This window comes from Prionailurus bengalensis, chromosome D3 (genome assembly GCF_016509475.1).
Source record: "Prionailurus bengalensis isolate Pbe53 chromosome D3, Fcat_Pben_1.1_paternal_pri, whole genome shotgun sequence".
Lineage (NCBI taxonomy): Eukaryota > Metazoa > Chordata > Mammalia > Carnivora > Felidae > Prionailurus > Prionailurus bengalensis.
The window spans coordinates 15476614-15493738 of NC_057356.1; the positions used below are offsets into that span (position 1 = coordinate 15476614).

Below are 17125 nucleotides of genomic sequence, written 5' to 3' on the forward strand. Positions count from 1 at the left end.
ATATCTTTAGGAAGCCTTCCATGGCCACCTGCCCACGTTCCCATGGCTGGATTAAGTGTTCTCTCTCTCTCTCTCTCTCTCTCTCTCTCTCTGGTTCCATGGCCCTCTGAGATTACTATACCGTATTTCCAGTTGAGGGATCTGTCTTCCCCTTGCAGGCTGAAGGCAGACACAAGTCTTAATTACTATACAGTCCTTGAAATCTGATACTAAGTAGGGGTTCAGCAGACAGCTGTTGAACAAATGAATTAAATAATGAGGGAGATGCCAGCTTCATAAAATTTCTTATTCTCATTCGGTTCCTAGTGGCATGGCATTACTGACCCTGAGCCCAGCTATGTCTCCCTCAGTGGCTCTCTGGAATCCCCAGTCTTCCCCCAAGCCCCTATACTTTTTCTAGCCATGGTAGCAAACTCAAAGAGTCACAGCTCCTGCAGATTATCCCCAACCAGGCTTAGTTAACCTTGAAAAGGACTTGGTACCAAGACCTCAGGCCAGGATATTAATAGGGCCCAGACTGAAGCCCCAGGAACCAAGGCACAGATTAGCCCAATCCATCTTGTCCGTAGGCTGAGTCAGCCCCGTGATAAGGCTTGAGCTTTCTAGCGGACTCGTGAGCTGAGGGTGTGGGCCTTCACTCTTACTGAAACAGGCAGATTGTAGGTATCTGGTCGGCGTGGGGACAAGGACGGACCATCCACAGGCCTGAATGCACGTGTAGAATAAGAACCTGGGGCGTGAACCTTGGATGGAAAGCAAGAGCCTTTTCCTCTCCAGGTCTCAGTGTCTTCATCTGTGTAATGGGGATAAGTTCACTACACTGGGCACCTAACAGAGGGTTGTCGATTTCAGTTGAGATGCTGGACTAGCGCTCTACACCCAGGAGAAGCCGTTAAGGGGATGAAGGCAGTAAGCGTCCCCAGTCTAATGACCAAATGCCATTCCTCTTTGTGGAATATAACATCCAAGCCAAACTTGAGATACAGCCCCTTCTCCAAACACATAAAACAAGTCCCTGTCTTATGATGAAATGACCAAGATTCACCCTATACCCCCACGTATGACTTCCTTACATTTTCAAAGTGTTTTCCAGATTTCTCTCCTTTTTTCTCAGTTGATTCTTATAAACAGGCAGGGAAGCTACTGTTCTTGCCTCTTTTTTTTTTTTTAATTTTTTTTTCAACGTTTATTTATTTTTGGGACAGAGAGAGACAGAGCATGAATGCGGGAGGGGCAGAGAGAGAGGGAGACACAGAATCGGAAACAGGCTCCAGGCTCTGAGCCATCAGCCCAGAGCCTGACGCGGGGCTCGAACTCACGGACCGCGAGATCGTGACCTGGCTGAAGTCGGACGCTTAACCAACTGCGCCACCCAGGCGCCTCTGTTCTTGCCTCTTACTATCCCCGGGTCTCAGTTTTTCCACCTGTACAGTAGGGACGACCATGCCTGTTCCTGGGTTTCTGTGGAAGCTTAAATGAGATGGTGCATGGCCCCCGTGTCTGGCACAGAGTAGGTGCTTGATAAATGCTGTCTCTGCTGCTGTGATCTAGTGACACGGAAAGAGCACCAGACTGGGGGTCAAAAGGCCATGGTTCAGCCACAGCTCTGACATGAGTCACTCATTGTGCAGCTTTGGGCAAGTCCCTTGCTTCTTGGGGCCTCAGTTTCCCCACTCAGTACAGAGGAGAGCCAGGGTGGGGGGCCCTTCCTACTCCCCTCCAACATTATTTGTCTCTTATTCCCCAGTCGGTGTTTAACTCAATCTAGTTCTTGGGCACGGGGATCTCTACCCAACCCAGGGCCCGGTGAGCACTTTGCTGGGAGCAGGGCGCTTTGATGTGAGAAGCAGGGAAGCAGCTAGGGAGCCGGGCATCTCGGAGAGTTTTGTAGAAAGTTCAGGCCTGACTTTTATCGGAGGCTGGGAATCTGCTGGTTGCCATGACTACAGAGAGCAGCATCTAAGCTCCAGGTCGTTGATTAGCAGGAACAGAGCGGGGAAGGCCTTGAGGAATTCAGCACGCACGGCCCCCTCCCTCCCTCTGTGAAGTGGAGTGTGCCGGCCCTTGACTTCACTGTTTTAGCTGTCCCCTGAAGATCTCGCCTCCTTTTAAGTGCTTTTTTATGCAACATCGAAGGGCCCTGTGGTAAAAATGAGGCAGCTGCCGGGACTCCTCAGCAAAGACAGAACACGGAATTTTTCTTAAAGCCCTGCAAGGCTGCAGAGCGGGAGGTGGGGAAGGAAGCTGGCGGGGGGTGGCTTGGGGGAGAGGGGCTCCACGGCTGAGGTCTGAGTCCGCTGAGATGCTGTCTCAACTGAGGCGGGCCCTTCTCCTTGGACCACTGCTTCTTTATACTAAGGAGAGTTTGCCTCTGATCTGTGGTTCCCACCTGAGATCAGTCATCATTTATCTATCCATCCATCAGTCATTCATTCGACAAATGTTTATTGAGCAAAAAAGGGCACACTATGCCGGGCACCATATCCCTGGGGATTCCGTCGTGAGAAAAGAGGCTAGTTCCCACTCTCGTGAAGCTAACCTTGGAGTCTAGTAGACAAGTGGTTAGCAAACAAACATATAAAATAGTCATTTCAAATAGTAACAAGTGCCCTGAGGGGAGAGACAGCAGACTGCTGTGCTGGCGGCAGGTGAAGAGAGGGGCAAAATCACTTAAGGGGGTCAGAGAGGGTCTCTCTGAGAAGGTGACTTCTGAACCAAAGGAAGGAACTGGCCGTGCAAAGAACTGGAGGAACGGCATGCCAGATGGATGGAACAGAAGGGCAGAGCCTCTGAGCAAAGGCCCTTTTCCACATGAGGGACGACAGTAAGGAAGCCATGTGGATGGAGCAGAGTGAGGGATGGACGGAAGCGTAAGAGATGGGGTCTAGGGTCGGGGCAGACGCCGGATCATGCAGAGCCTTTTAGTTCTGCCAATCAGTTTGGATTTACTCTTAATCCAAAGGAGGGGAAATTACCGGGGATGTTTCTTTAAGATGCAGATTTCCTAGTTTCACCCCTTTGAGACTATTTATTATGGCTAGGTTGGGACTGAGAAGTCTGTATTTTTAACAGCTCCTTGGGAGCCTCTGATACTGTGCCAGGTTTGGGAAGCCTGGGACTGCATGGTCTCGGAGCCTCTTTCGGTTTTCAGGAAGCAGAGAAGCCAAGTGTCAGAACATCTTGAAAAAAGATCTTAAAAGTTGAATGATATTATGGAGAATTCCTTTCTTCCTTCCCTCACAACTCCCTATCCGCCTGGTAGAATTAATTCGGGTTTTGTTTGGTTTTTTTAGCTTGTTTGCAAAAATCGCAGATGGGGTACCTAACACAAGGAAGGTGAAGCCAGCGTTATGGGGGGAAAAGAACAATCGACCGTATCAGGTTACAAGAGCAGCAACCCCACCAAAACATCATCAGGATTTGCCAGTCCCTGATGCTGGCGATGATGGATGAGGGTTGTCCTCACCCTAAGCCTGGTCCACCAGAGCCTGGCAGTAGCATTCCCCATCTGTCCCTGTGCTACAGATAACCCATGCCTCCTCTCCCTCCAGCAGCAGGAAGTCACTGAGACCTTCCACACAATGCCAGCTCTTACTCATCGTCTATTTATTCACTGCCACATTGCTCACATCAGTTATTGTTGTTTATTTTTCCCTTTTGAGGGCTTGCCTCGGACACAGATTTGGGTCATGGTTTCCTATAATGCCCCAGAGTCCAAAACCCCATTCTTACGTGTGTCCAGCTCAAGGCAACACACATCCATTGATAAGTTCGCTGATCACTTTTCTAGGAGAAATACGGGGTACAATAGAAAATGCATCAACTGAGCCATCGGAGTTGACTGAGGCATTGGCTGGTTTATTTCCACCAACTGTGACGTGAAGGGATTAACTCAAAGCATCTCAAAATCCCTTTCTAACTCTTTGAAACAAATGCGTGTTCTCTTTAGCCAATGCATGTGCTCTTTCATTTATTCATTGCACAAATGTTGAGTGTTTACCACGCAGTGGGCTCTGGGGCAGTGAGACACAGTCCCACTCCCAGGGAACTCATAGTCTGGTGTGAGGAAAGATAATGAAATGGCAACAGCTCATATCAGGAGTTGCAGTCATCGTAGCAAAAGCACTGTTATATCCGAGAATAGGGCTTAGATCTCCCCCTAAGTCTGCCCCCGGCGTCACCATCTCTACCTCATCAGTGGGGACCCATCCTGCCGGTTGCTCAGGCTCAAAACCTTGGAGTCATCCTTGACCCCTCCCCTTCTCTTATTCTCTCCCACCCCACCTTTAGCCAGCAGCAAATGATGCTAGAGTCCCACTTTCAAATATCAGAATCTGACCACGTCTCATCACCTCCGTCACCAACCCACCGATCCGAACCTGGACAGTTGCATGCACCTCCCTCCCTGTTGTTCCTCCCTTGCGTCTAGTGTCTTCAGCCACTGGGCTGATCCTTCTAAAATGTGAGGCAGACCATGTGAGTCAGTCCTCTGTTCAAAAGCCGTGCCATCTCAGCCGCAGAGTCCCATGACCCACAAGACGCGAACTCTGGTCTCCCCTCTTACCACACCCTAGCCCTGCTTGCTCTCTCTTGTGAATATATGCCAAGGGTCTTTGAACCTGCCATTCCTTCCGCCTAGAGCACATTTTCCACTTCCCATGGATAACTTGTGTAGAATCTGTACATCGCCAGGCAACGGATTACCCACCCACCCTCAATCTTATAGCTTAAAACAACAACAAACAGTTCTGATGTCTCCCCGTCAGGAATTTGGCTGGGCCACTCTGGCTGGGCATCTCGCGTGAGACTGTGGGCAGATGTCAGCCCAGGCTGTAGTGTCATCTGATGAGTCACGACTGGGGCTGGAGGGTCCACTTCCAAGTTGGCGTGTGCACGTGGCTGGTGGCCGGAAGCCTCGGCTGTTCTGCAAGCGGGCTTCCCCATAGCGCTGCCTGAGGGTTCTCACCCCGTGGTGACGGCTTCCCTCAGAGTGATCAGTCCAAGGGAGCGAGGCAGAAGCCATCTTTGTGACCTGGTCTCGGAAGTCACGTGTTATCACTTGCACTGCCTTCTGGTCATTAAAAGCGAATCGCTAAGCCCTGCCAGTATTCAAGGGGAAGGAAATTAGGTTGCATCTTTTCATGGCAGGGCTGTCAAAGACTCTGTGAACACATTTTAAAACCACCACTCACTGCAAGGTGAGTTCGTATTCCTTTAAGCCCCCATCCCCCGGTTACTTCCAGAGTGGCCTTCTTCCCTGATACTCTGTACAAAAGAACAGTCACCCCCTCCCATTACAGAATACTGTTTCATTCTCTCCATGATTTATTGCCGTCCAATAAGCCACGTTATTACTTGTGTATGCGCTTAGACCTGCTCCCCACCCACAGGTGGGTGTAGGGAACACCGGAGTTCTGGAAGCCTGGCGTGGGTAGTGAGGAGGGCTGGACGGCCCCGACAAGAATCTCCGTCCCTCCTGGGCTTGCCACATCTCTCAGCTCTGCTTCTAAAGATGCACTGATAAGCGGCTGACAGAGACAGATGTGTTTTGCTGCCCTTCCTTCAGTATTGACTGGGTTTGGCCTGCTCTCTGGACAGCCCTAAGGAGCAGGGGGCTTATCAGATGCATTCATCCTGAGTCATAAAACCAGTCTTGACGCACTGGCTGCAGGTGCTTGGTGCAGGAGAAATGCTATTGCCTGTGGTCAGTGCTTGACCCAGACTCTGCAGGCAGGGTGAGGAGGGAGGGGCACTCGCTGGATGATGCCAAATCCACCTGTGCCTCCCAAACTCCTGAGGTTGGGGGCCAGGAGATATGAGTGGCAGTGTCTTCAAAGACTGAGTACCTAGGTGACTTCCTTCTCCTTTCTGGGTCCCAAAGAAGGAAGTGGGACTCAGGTAGTTTTCCTAGAGTTGTCTGGGGCTCTTCTCAGAGGCAGAGGGATGAGCTTCAGGCCTTCATGGGAATTGCATCCCAGGTAGGTGGCCTCATACCTGCCAAGGACACCAAAGTGGAGCAAAGGGGAATGGAACAGACACTTTTTAGGGACGTTTTGTTTGCTTTATGTTATCTCATTTTCATAACCATCCAGCAATATAAGGACTAGTGTTACTCCCTATCTGATCACTGAGGAAACTGCAAAACAGAGAGATGGAGTCTTCTATCTACTAAGTGGTAGAAACAGTGTTTGAACCCAACTATGTACACCTCTTCCATCCAGAGATAAGGCAGGGAAATGGGACAGAAATGGCAAAGGGGCATTGGAACTGATTCTCTCATGCTTTGGCCTCCACTGAATGTTTTGAGCAAGGATGTGGAACACTGGTTTCCAGCCTCTCCCTGTGGTTTAGTCAGGATAGGATAGGATAAGCAATGCCACAGTAACAAATAAACCCCTAAATCCCAGTGGCTCAACCCAACCAAGGCTTATTTCTATCATCCAAAGTCCGATGTGGCTCAGGCATCTCTCCTCCGTCAAGTAGCTTCACCTTTCGGGGTTTGTGACCTCCAAGGTCACTGCAACAGAGGGAGAGAGAGCTGGAGAAGGCACACAGACCTTGCTGGCTCAAACCGGAAATGACACACGTCACTTCCACCGAGAGACCAGTGGCCAAAGATAATCTCTCACGGTGCCAACCTAACTGCAAGGAAAGTTGGGCCATATTAGGATGTCTCTGAATGTCTGATGAACGCGAAGACCTTGTCATATCCTAACAATTTCAGCCTCTTTATTTGTTCCCCTGTAGGACAGAACCCCAGAGCAGCCCTGTGGTTCCAGCTCAGGATGGACCCTCGGAAAAGCTGAGCCAGCATCTGGCCACCGAGGCCTTGGGCACCAACAGCTGGGAGAGAGACAAGGCCTGCCGGGAGCTCAGTCCTGCCAGAGCACGCAGGTGACATGCTGACCCAACCCTCTCTGGGGTCCAGTGAGGAGGTTCAAGTTGAGAATGCAGAAGTGAAGTTTGTCTTTCTGGCCACTCTTCCTCTCCTTCTGTTTGCAAATTCCTCTTTCAGACCCTTAAACCCAATCAAAAGTCAGCACGCTTTTTTTTTTTTTCCTGTAGAGGACCAGATAGCAAATATTTTGAGGACCAGATGGACTCGGCCACAGCTACTCAATCCTGCCCTTGTAGCCCAGAAAGAGCCACAGACTCTACGTAAATAAGGTGTATAGATGCATTTCAATAAAACTTTATTTATAAAGACAAGCTAGATACAGCCTGGGGGTCAAAGTTTGTTGCCTTTGCCTTAGATGATCGAGCTAGTTCCTGTCCATTTTAATGACTCTATAAGCTACTTATTCCCAAGTCATGACTTCAGCCCAGATCTGTCTCCTGAGATCCAGATCTTTGCATTTATTCCTTAAATTCAGTTATTCAACCAGGATTTCTTGAGCACCCATTGGTGACAGGCACTGTGCTGACATCTGAGGACACACCGTTTTACTGAGGTTCGGAGAGGTAATGTAACTTGCCAAAAATATGGCAGCCAGTAAGTGGCAAAGTGAAGTTTTGAAATATGGTCTCTCTGATCTTAAATCCTAGACTAACACCTACCACGTTATACTTTGATGTTAACGAAAAAGCTAATCTATCCCCTGGCTTCTATTTTCAAGTTTTGCACCCTGCACATATAAAGCCTAGTCTGCATTGGCCTCCGGAGAATCAATTTTGTTGACAACATGGTCCTTATTATCTGGTTTTATCAGCTAGTTGAAACTAACTCACCACTCTCTCACTACCCTGGGCTTGTACCTACCTCCTCAGTGACACGTGGAAAATGAACCTAGTGTCCTTGCCAATGGTGTGCCCTAGATATAATCCCTACCTCTTCCTGATGCATCAGAGGGTGTCAAAGCCATTTTACAGGTGTGGAAACTGAGGACAGTAGGTGGCAGGATCAAGATTAGCCTGAGGACCCCTGATCTGGTCCAGATTCTCTCTTTATGTCCTGGAGTTGTTGGTTTCCTAAGGTACAGACTCTAAACTATATTAGGCACCCATCTGAGAATTACATGGAAGCTATGAGTGCTGCCACCAGGGAAAGTGTGGATATGCCCCAAGAAAACTCCCCAAATTCCACATACCATTTCAGAAGATTCATAGACTCCCAAGGCCCATGAGCAGGGCTGTCTAGTTAAGAATCTGAATTCTGAAGAAGTGGTTTGGGAAGCCAGAATATCACTCACAGGTGAAGTCCACTTCTCTACCCAGCCTACCGTCTCAGCCACAGGGTTTATTTAGGCTCTGATTTCAATGGGGGAGAAAGAGTGAAGTCCTATCAGCTGGGAGAAGTGAAGGTCAACATCAGATCTGGAGGATTCTCTCCAGGAAACAGGAAAAAAGCTGTTTCCATAAGAGGCTGAGGGAGATGAAGAGAGGGGAGAGAAAGGGTGTTTCTATACTTCGAAAACACTGTCTCTCAGACAATCCAAGGAAGAGACTGTGTCATAGAGATAGACGTGTACTAACTGAGCAACTTTGGGCACTAAGTTTTCCTTCCCAGGCCTCAGTTTTCACAACTATAAAATGGGAATATTGAGCTATATATCTCCTAATCAGAGTGAGGATTAAATCAGATACGCATGTACAGATCTTGACCGTGAGCCTAGAATGTGGGGGGTGCTGGAAATGCCGGTGGGGGTGCCATGGGGCCCGAAGAGCAGGCTCCAGGCATGAAAATCTCAACAGGGATACCATGTTGTCACTTTGGCTGCGGAGAGTCCCTTTGACTGTGGAGCGTGTTACTCCCTTCTCTTATCTGAGACCCGCTCTCTGACATGCTAAAAAAAAAAAAAAAAAAAAAAAAAAAAATACAATAATAGAAAGTACATTTTTACATGAACCTGCTGAAGACCAGGGCGCATTGCATGAGTGAGGGCCTCATTGCTTGTGACAAACGTGGGACACGGGTATCATGTTTTATTCCCATCTCACAGATGATGCACGTGATACCCAGAGAGGTAGCTGAGCTAAGAGGTAATGGAGCGGGAGTGTGTCAGCGTCTGTAGCCAGCGTTCTTTATGGTTGCAGAGTCTGCATGTTTGACCATTGTGAACAGAGCCACTCCGTGTGTAATCACTAAACACTTAACCGCTGCACATTTCGTGGCTGCTTGTGTGACTGCGGTGTACTTACTTAACCACTAGTCTGGCCCCTCCAGCCCTGCTGTGAGGGCACACCTAGGCACACAGGTACAGGAGGAAGAAAAAGGATTTGCAGAAGGGGTTGATTTTCCCCTCACAGACCTCAAATCCAAAGTCAAGGCCTTTCTCCGTTTGACCCCATCACTCACATAGGAGGGTAAGTGGTTCCCAAGCCTGCTTCCCTGGGACCCTGGGGTTCCAGAAAAAGAAGTGAGAATAATTGTCTGAAACATTGAGATCTTTCTCTATTTTATAAGACACAGCTTTAAGGATTTTTTTCCTTTTTAAGCATTTCTTACTTAAATGTTTAGGGTTTTTTTTTTTTCCTTTCAAATTCCTGGCAATGGTTACAATGCGAAGTGTTTATGTGAAACAAGATAATTTAACAAGTGGCTAAATTATTGCATCCATTCACCCCTCATTAGGTCACCCAACAAATATTTATTAGGCTCTTACTCTGTGTCAAGCACTTGTTGCCAGAAAAATTTGGAAGTGGTCTACCACAGTTACACAAGCAGCCCGTCTGCTTCCTGGACATGTGTACTATGCTTTGTGCTTTATAACACATAAGTGTAGTTAAGTAGTGAGGTACTTAATCCTGTGATATTTGATTTAAGCCTGCTTAAAGTGACTCTCTTGAAAACGTTCTAGATATAACTATACAATTTGTATTTATTGGCAATGCAGAGACCTTAACAGATAGTCTAGTCGCTTGGTCATTTTTTCTACTACCCATAATGATCCAGATTCTTAGAATGGAATTCAATATGGCAGCATTTGATGATGGCCTTTAAAGAGCTGGGTGACTTCCAAAAGAAACGTCCACATAAACAAGTCTGAGAAGGCAGTTGGTTTTGTGGGAAAGCTCTCTGGGTGGGAATTACACAGGACTTGACTGCAGTCCCACCTCAGATGCAGCCATGGGCAAGCCAGTTCATGATTTTGTGCTTTATGGTCTGTGTCTGTAAAATGAGACCCTGAAAGTCATACCGCCCTCAAAGTGTTTTTGTATATGTAAAACGGTTGGCACATAATAAGGGGATCAATGATAGTGGTCTTAACACTAATAACGACAATAGTATTCTTATTGATACTACGTTTTCCCGGTAACGTTCAACTGAGTGGGCATGTTTCAGTCCCCAAGCAGTTTTTCTTCCCAAACCCATCTCCTTTTGCCACAGGATAGTGTTTTAAAAAAAAATCCCTGGAGCCTGCCCCAATTATAAAAGGAGATAAGTTGACTTCATTCAACTGCAGCCAGAGCATTTGAATTTAATTGAATGGGAAATAATTATTCCTGAAGAGCAGAGGTTTTTGAGGTTCTGTGAAGCGATATAAGATATGTATCTCATTACATTAGACCTCGGCAAATATACTTTTAATAATCAGCTGCTACTTAACATAACTTCCTCCTCCTATTAAATTTCCGGCAAGAACGATGGACATGAAGTACTGGGGAAGGAGGGGGGGGGGTGCTGAACTGCTGATTAATTATTTAAAAAGTGATTTATTTACCAAGGTGAGCCATTTGAAAATTCAATAATAAATCTATTAAGGAGCAGTTAACCTCTATAACTCTGTTTTAAATAATCAATTGGTGTTTGGGTAACAGTACAACGTCTGTCTCATTAGGTCGGCATTAACTCCTTATTTGAAGTGCTTAATCTGCAGTATGACCAAATCAACCATGAGGTGTTAATTAGGTATTCGCCATGGGTCCTTCATCCTCCAAGGAACTGGGTCCTTCTTCCTCGGCGGCAGCAGCCCTGGTTGGGGCTTGGGGCGTCCTGGGTTCTCTAATACCTGACTCTGTGCTCCCCACAGTGCCTCCTGTGACAAAGACCTGACGCCACCAACTTCCTCCAGGGGGAAGAAGAAAAAGAAGAAATCCACCCGGAAGAAGAGAAGGAGGTGAGCGTCCCAAGGGGAGATGAAATCTTCAAGATGGGAGAAAGGATGAAGTAGGGGTAAAATGGGTTTCAGAGTCAAACAGTGACTCCCCTTGGGTTTGAATCTCTCTTATCTAGCTGTGTGACTTAGGCAAGACCCTTCACCTCTCTGTGCCTGTTTCCACTTGTATAAAATACTGATTACACCTGGCGTTTGTGAGAATCAGATAGAGAAAAACGGCTGTGGAAGGAGCTGTCCTAGTGTCTGGCACACAACAAATGACCAGTGAATCAGCAGAATCATGACCATGAATATGATTTTTTTTTTTTTTTTTTGAGAACTTACTCTGTGTGGAGGGCTATGCTCTAAGCACTGTGATCTCTATGTTGTCTTTTCCCTTTGGCCACAATTTACCAAACATTATTGTACCCATTTCAGAGATGAGAAAAAAAAGGCAGGGGACAGAGGGTGACAGATTTACAGGGATCCCAGGCTCCTCAGTTGATTCTACTACTCCCACCTAGCAGATGAATGCCAAGGAAAATGAAGTTTATATTTTTGGCCAGAAATTAGTCTTTTGTACCCCATGGATTTTTTTCTTTGTAAAATCTCTTCTAATTTTTTTTTTTTAATTTAAAAGTACTTCCAGATTTTCTTCAAGACGACAATTATGTCCAGTGTTCCAGACCCAGAGGGGGTCAGGTTGAAAATCTCGCCAAACCTCAGAGGCAGTGTTTGAAGAGGCCTGCAGGGGGCAGCAGAGAGCAGTGTCTGGATGACTCGGGCCCCAACTCCAGATTTTCCGGGTTCTTGCTATGCCCTTTTAGCCTTGTTCTAAGGCCCAAAGAAGACCCAGAGGGGAGTGTGAATGAAGACCCTACATCGTAGGGTGAGGGGGGGAATTGGGGCAAGTGGCTTTGAGGTTCCTGATTTTAGGGGTGGGCGGAACACTTCAAAGAAGGAAATCAGGCTTCACTAATTCAATTGTTCATCCAATAAATGTCCCCTGGGCATGTGTTTGGGGGACAGGTGCTGTGGTCCCCTAAGAGAAGTTGTTCTCAACCCTGCATTTCCCCCCAAAGACATGTTCTGTTTGACCTACAAGGGCTTATTTTGTCTTTTTTTTTTTTAAGTTTATTTATTTATTTAGAGAAAGAGAGAAAGCAGGGAAGGGGCAGAGGAAAAGAGAGGGAGAGAGGGAATCCCAAGCAGGCTCCACGCTGTCAGCACAGAGCCCAATACAGGGCTCGATCCCAGGAGCCATGAGATCATGACCCAAGCCAAAATCAAGAGTCAGGGCACTTAACCAACTGAACCACCCAAGTGCTCCTCTTTTGTCTAATTGGTGGCCATCATTTAAAAACCAGATTTCACACGAAGATGTGTTTTTCTGGTGACTTGTGTTGAAAAGGCAGGCGTTCCAGAAGCCCAGGGCTGCATTCCCACATAAGACCTCCGGCCGATCTGAGAAGCGGATGCTCTCTGGTTCACCACAGTCCTCACCACTCTCTATTGTCTTACACCCCTCCTGCTGAGAGGCCCCTGTTGGCATTGACTTTGAAACTCCTAATCTGTTTCAGCCTTGGTATTTTGTCAGTGGTGAAATGAAAGATGCAGAGATGAGCAGTGACATGTCCAAGGTGACTTCATGGGTAGGGGGTACAGTCAAGCTTGGAACTCAGGTCACTTGAACTTCAGTCTTGAGTCATAGTCAGGTTCCTGGGGTGGCTCTGTTTCTTGGGTAACCCCTGAGACCACCACCCGTGCCGACCACAGCCTGACGAGGTCTCCTCCAAGGGCTCAGCCCTACCGGGGAGACAGGGTGAGGCACAAGAGAGACCTCAAGTATCTGAGAGGAAGGGCAGAGCTGAGGCGAGAACAGCAGACAAAAAAGGGATTGAGAGCAAGGCCCCTGCTCTCAGTGAGGCTTCAGTTTGAAGCTCGGCTCATGCACGTCTTAGCTGTGTGTCTTTGGATGAGTCACTTTACCTCTCTCTCTGAACCTCACTTTCCTTGTATGAAAAAGGAAGGTAGCAATTGTCCCTAACTAAGGAGCGTGTGGAAAGATTAGATGAGGTAATGCCTATAAAGCACATGGTGACATTGAAAACAAATGCAGACTTGATTATATCAAATAGATAAATGCAAGTACTGTTAATGTCAGTATCAGTATTATCCTTGTGTGTGTTACCGAAAGAGCTGAGACCCTGTGTGGGGACGGGAGAAGGGTCTCTGAAAGCCCATGCTGGCCCTTAAGAACATCCCTCTGAAGGTGTCTCCTCCCCCGGCAGGTCCCCATCGTACAGTCCATCGCCTGTCAAGAAAAAGAAGAAGAAAGGTTCCAAGAAACATAAGCGACACAGGTATTGTCCTTCTTCCTCCTTGGCAAACACCCTCCTCCTCCTCCGGGTGGGGTGGGGGTTGGGGTGGGAGTGGGTGGCGCCCAAAGTTCACTGGGAAACTTATCATTTCACTTATGTACAATACTCACCTGTGTGTTGTTATTTCCTTTTTCTTGTCTAACTTAGAACTTGGTTGCAAGGACCCGAGGCCCACTAAAGCCAACTCCGGCCTGTAGGGATGTGTGATGATAAGGAGGCAGGAGTGTCTCAGGAACCAGTCAGACCTCAGTGAGGGGCTGGGACCAGGGGGTGGAGAGCTGGTAGCACCCAAGCAGGATACACAGTCCCTGTTCCACACGGGGAGACACGGCTGCACCCTGTTCCCATGTCTTCGTGTGGCAGACCCAGCCACAAGAAGACACAGGAGCCCTCTGGCTTGTTCCTTATTCCAGATTCCCAAGGAAGGGCCTCTCTGGTGGGTCCCACTTGTCCTAGAGGATGGAACATGTAAAACATGGCTTCTGGGATTGTCCACCCTTGTGGACGTTGTTAAGGGGCATTGTGAGCTGGACACACATTCCGAAAGGTGCCCGCTACTCACACATGTACACACACACATGTATGTGGGGGGGGGGGCGGAGAATTAAAGAACTGTAAGGATGTACACCAGAGGACTCAAATCTGTGGCTCATGGGCCAACTCAGCATTTTATAATTGGGAGATTGCATAATAAAACAAAAAAACAAGTTTTCCAGTTCCTCCGTTAAATCAGCAGCTCTGCCTTCACTGGGCCACTTTTCCCACAGGAGGCCACCAGGTAGGGTTGAGGGATTGCTGTGCATTTAGACAGAGCATAGGTGCTTTCGTGTGTACACTTAGCGCCCCCTCACACACATTTACGAAGCCCGCTTGGCCCTGGGGGGCAGGGAGTTTGAAATTCCCAGTGTAAGTTCTTTGCTATGTTTGGCTGTGGACGGTACGGAAAGAGCGGTATATATCCTTTTTTGCTTATCCCTCTCTTCCAATCTGCCTACATCAGTGGTGGATTACTTGTGCAATTAAACAATCACAGTGGAACAAAGGAGAAGAGTGCATGTGGGTTTCCCCCCTGCATCCCACCGTTGGTTCAAAGTTGCCCCCAAAGTGGCTTTTTCCAAGCCAGGGGTGTGGCCACATCTCAGCCCTTGTTGCCAGAATGGCCTCAACTCAGTCTGGTGTCACCAGCTGTGTCCACTGCCTGCCCAGACATTTCGACTGTTGAGTCCACGCTTAGCACAACATGTGGGAAAGCTGATTAGCAGAACGTTGTTAATTTGGTGTTAGAAACCTTTCCCGACGTGGGGTCCCCTGTGGCGGCAATGCCGCCTTCCTCTGCTGACCAATCTGTCCTATTTTGGGAGACCTTTCCATATCAGGATCTTAGAAGTCAAATGGCTTCTCACTCAAGGGTTTCTCCTCATTGAGAAAGAGACTGTGCCAGAAAGTTAGGAACGGCTTTTTCGGCCAGCCACGCTTAGCCCAGGAGGTGGAGATTAAGAGGGGAAGATGCTATTGCTGGTATTTTCCAAACCACCTGCTAAGCACCACCCTACTTCTGGCCCTGCTTCTCCAAGCTCTTGAGATGTTGGGTCAATGATAGTGGACTTTTTTGGAGATAGGAGCTAGGGGTGGGGGATGCATAGGGATTTTTCTTTCTCTCCCCTCCATGAACATGGCTTCAGGGCTAAAATAAAAAAAAAATCCCATTTTTTACATCTATTTATTGAATACCCAGTATATCCCATGAATGACATTCTGGGCTTCGGGAACAGAACAGTGACCAAAACCCAGCCCTGGACCTCAAGTGGCTCACCTTCTAGTGGGGAAGATGAGTCATTATAATGTGCAGAGGGTAGTATAAGACTAAGCTCAGAAGCTCACCCAAGCTTGGGGCACCCAACCAGCCTGAGGGGATCAGAAAATGCTACAAGGAGGTGATATCTGAGCGGAGCAATGAAGAATCCCTAGGACCTACGTGGGTGGAGCTGTGTGACCTTGGGCAACTTAACTAACTTCTCTGAGCTTCAGCGTCTGCAAAATGGTTGTTACTAGAACTTCCCAGGGTTTGGGTGAAGACTGAGCGTGTGGGAGACGCTTAGCATGGAGCCTGGCGCAGTTAAGTTCCACACGTGGGAGCTGGTTGTCCCGTGATGAGGAGGAGGAGGATGAAGAGTCCACCGCTAGGCTCACCACCCCCCCGGGGGGAGGGGAGGAGGCAGAGGACTCTTGTGTATCCCCTTCATGCACCCCCAACTGAGACAGGCTCGCTGACAATTTTGGGGTGAGGACTGAAGCTCCGGTGGGTTTGACTGAAATTCAAAATGCAAACCAGTATCTCCCATGTGGTGTCCATTGTCCGAAATCTGTGACAGAAGGAGGATTTGCCGGGTGTCCTGACCCCCGTGTAGCATGATCATAAATGCACTGATACGTTTGTCCCAGGAAAACAAACCTCACACTCACCTGTATTTATTTTCTTCCTTCCTCCCTCCTCTCTCCCTTCCCTCCCTCTCTGTCTCTCTTCCTTTTAATTCCTTTAATCAGGTCATTCTCCAAGAAGAGAAGGCACAGGTAAGAACCTTGTCATTTCTGGCTGCTTGCTTCTGCTTCCTGCTTTCCTAACAAGGTTTTAGGCAGCTTCTAGAGTCAGTTCTCCGTCTCCATCTCTGTGCTCTTGAGCACACCCCCTGCATCTTCCTGGGCCTCAGTTTCCTCCAAAATGAGGGCCTTGGGCTGGTTTCCCTGAAACTTCCAAGCCAGCTTTTGCCTTCCGTCAGGCTGGATGGTTGCTCCTGGACCAGCCCCCACCAATACCCCTCCCTGGAAAGTCTGGCTACCCTGGTCAGAGTCTGTTTGTTTTATCATGTTGAAATCCCAGGTTGGGGCATATAGGGAACCATCGGCCCCAGCCACCCCACCAAAGCCTTCCCAGATCTTAGCCAAGGGACAGAGGCCAAGTCCTACTGGACTGGAAACACTAGGTGAGCACAGATCGAGCTGTCACCTACAGGGTGACCACTATAAATTGGATCCTGCACTAAGCCCCTGCCATGTGTGTGCGTATTTAACCTCCACTGATCTCCATCATAACCCTGTACAGTGGATGTATTTATTCTTCCCATTTTACAGATGAGGAAACTGAGATTTAGACAGATGTGACAGGCATGTCCACAGACACAGAGTCAGGTGACAGAGCCAAAATTCAAACCCACGTCTGTCAGACACAGGATCAGGACACCTTACAGTGGCTTCTTAAATAACAGCCACACCTAGAGCAGTTGGCAGAGTGCAAAGTTCTTTTGTTTATCCAGTTGACAGGTAGAGAGCGATTACCAATGTCAGCCAGCCTCCCAGCCCAGCAGCCTGAGCAATGGCCCCACCTCACGGTCAAGGAAACTGGGTCTTCCAGAGGACAGGTAACTTGCCTGATGTCACACAGCGACTGAGCAGCAAAGCTGGGACGTGAACCTGGACCTTTCAGTGAGGTCCTGGGCTCTTCCACTGCCCAGGCTGAGTCTCAAACACGGAGATAAATCACACGGCTGACGTCAAGGTGCAACAGCAGTTGTATAAGGTTTTCCCTTTATCCAGGACCTAGGCCGGTCCTGCATTCCTGGTGACCCCCGTGAAGCCAGTCTGGCTTGAACTACCAAATAGCATTCACCCTCCCTCTGGGGCCTCTAGTTGGTAATGCTGGGAACCCGCCTC

At 48.3% G+C, this 17125-nt stretch overlaps 1 protein-coding gene across 1 annotated transcript in view; it reads left to right on the forward strand.

Moving 5' to 3' along the window:
* The window catches only part of SRRM4 (serine/arginine repetitive matrix 4), a 151521-nt gene that overhangs the window by 102860 nt on the left and 31536 nt on the right, over positions 1–17125 (forward strand). Inside the window, exons 2-5 of the mRNA XM_043557725.1 lie at positions 6748–6894; positions 10971–11057; positions 13328–13399; positions 15962–15988. Of these exons, the coding sequence (XP_043413660.1) occupies positions 6748–6894; positions 10971–11057; positions 13328–13399; positions 15962–15988 (333 nt within the window). The remainder of the gene's footprint in view (positions 1–6747; positions 6895–10970; positions 11058–13327; positions 13400–15961; positions 15989–17125) is intronic.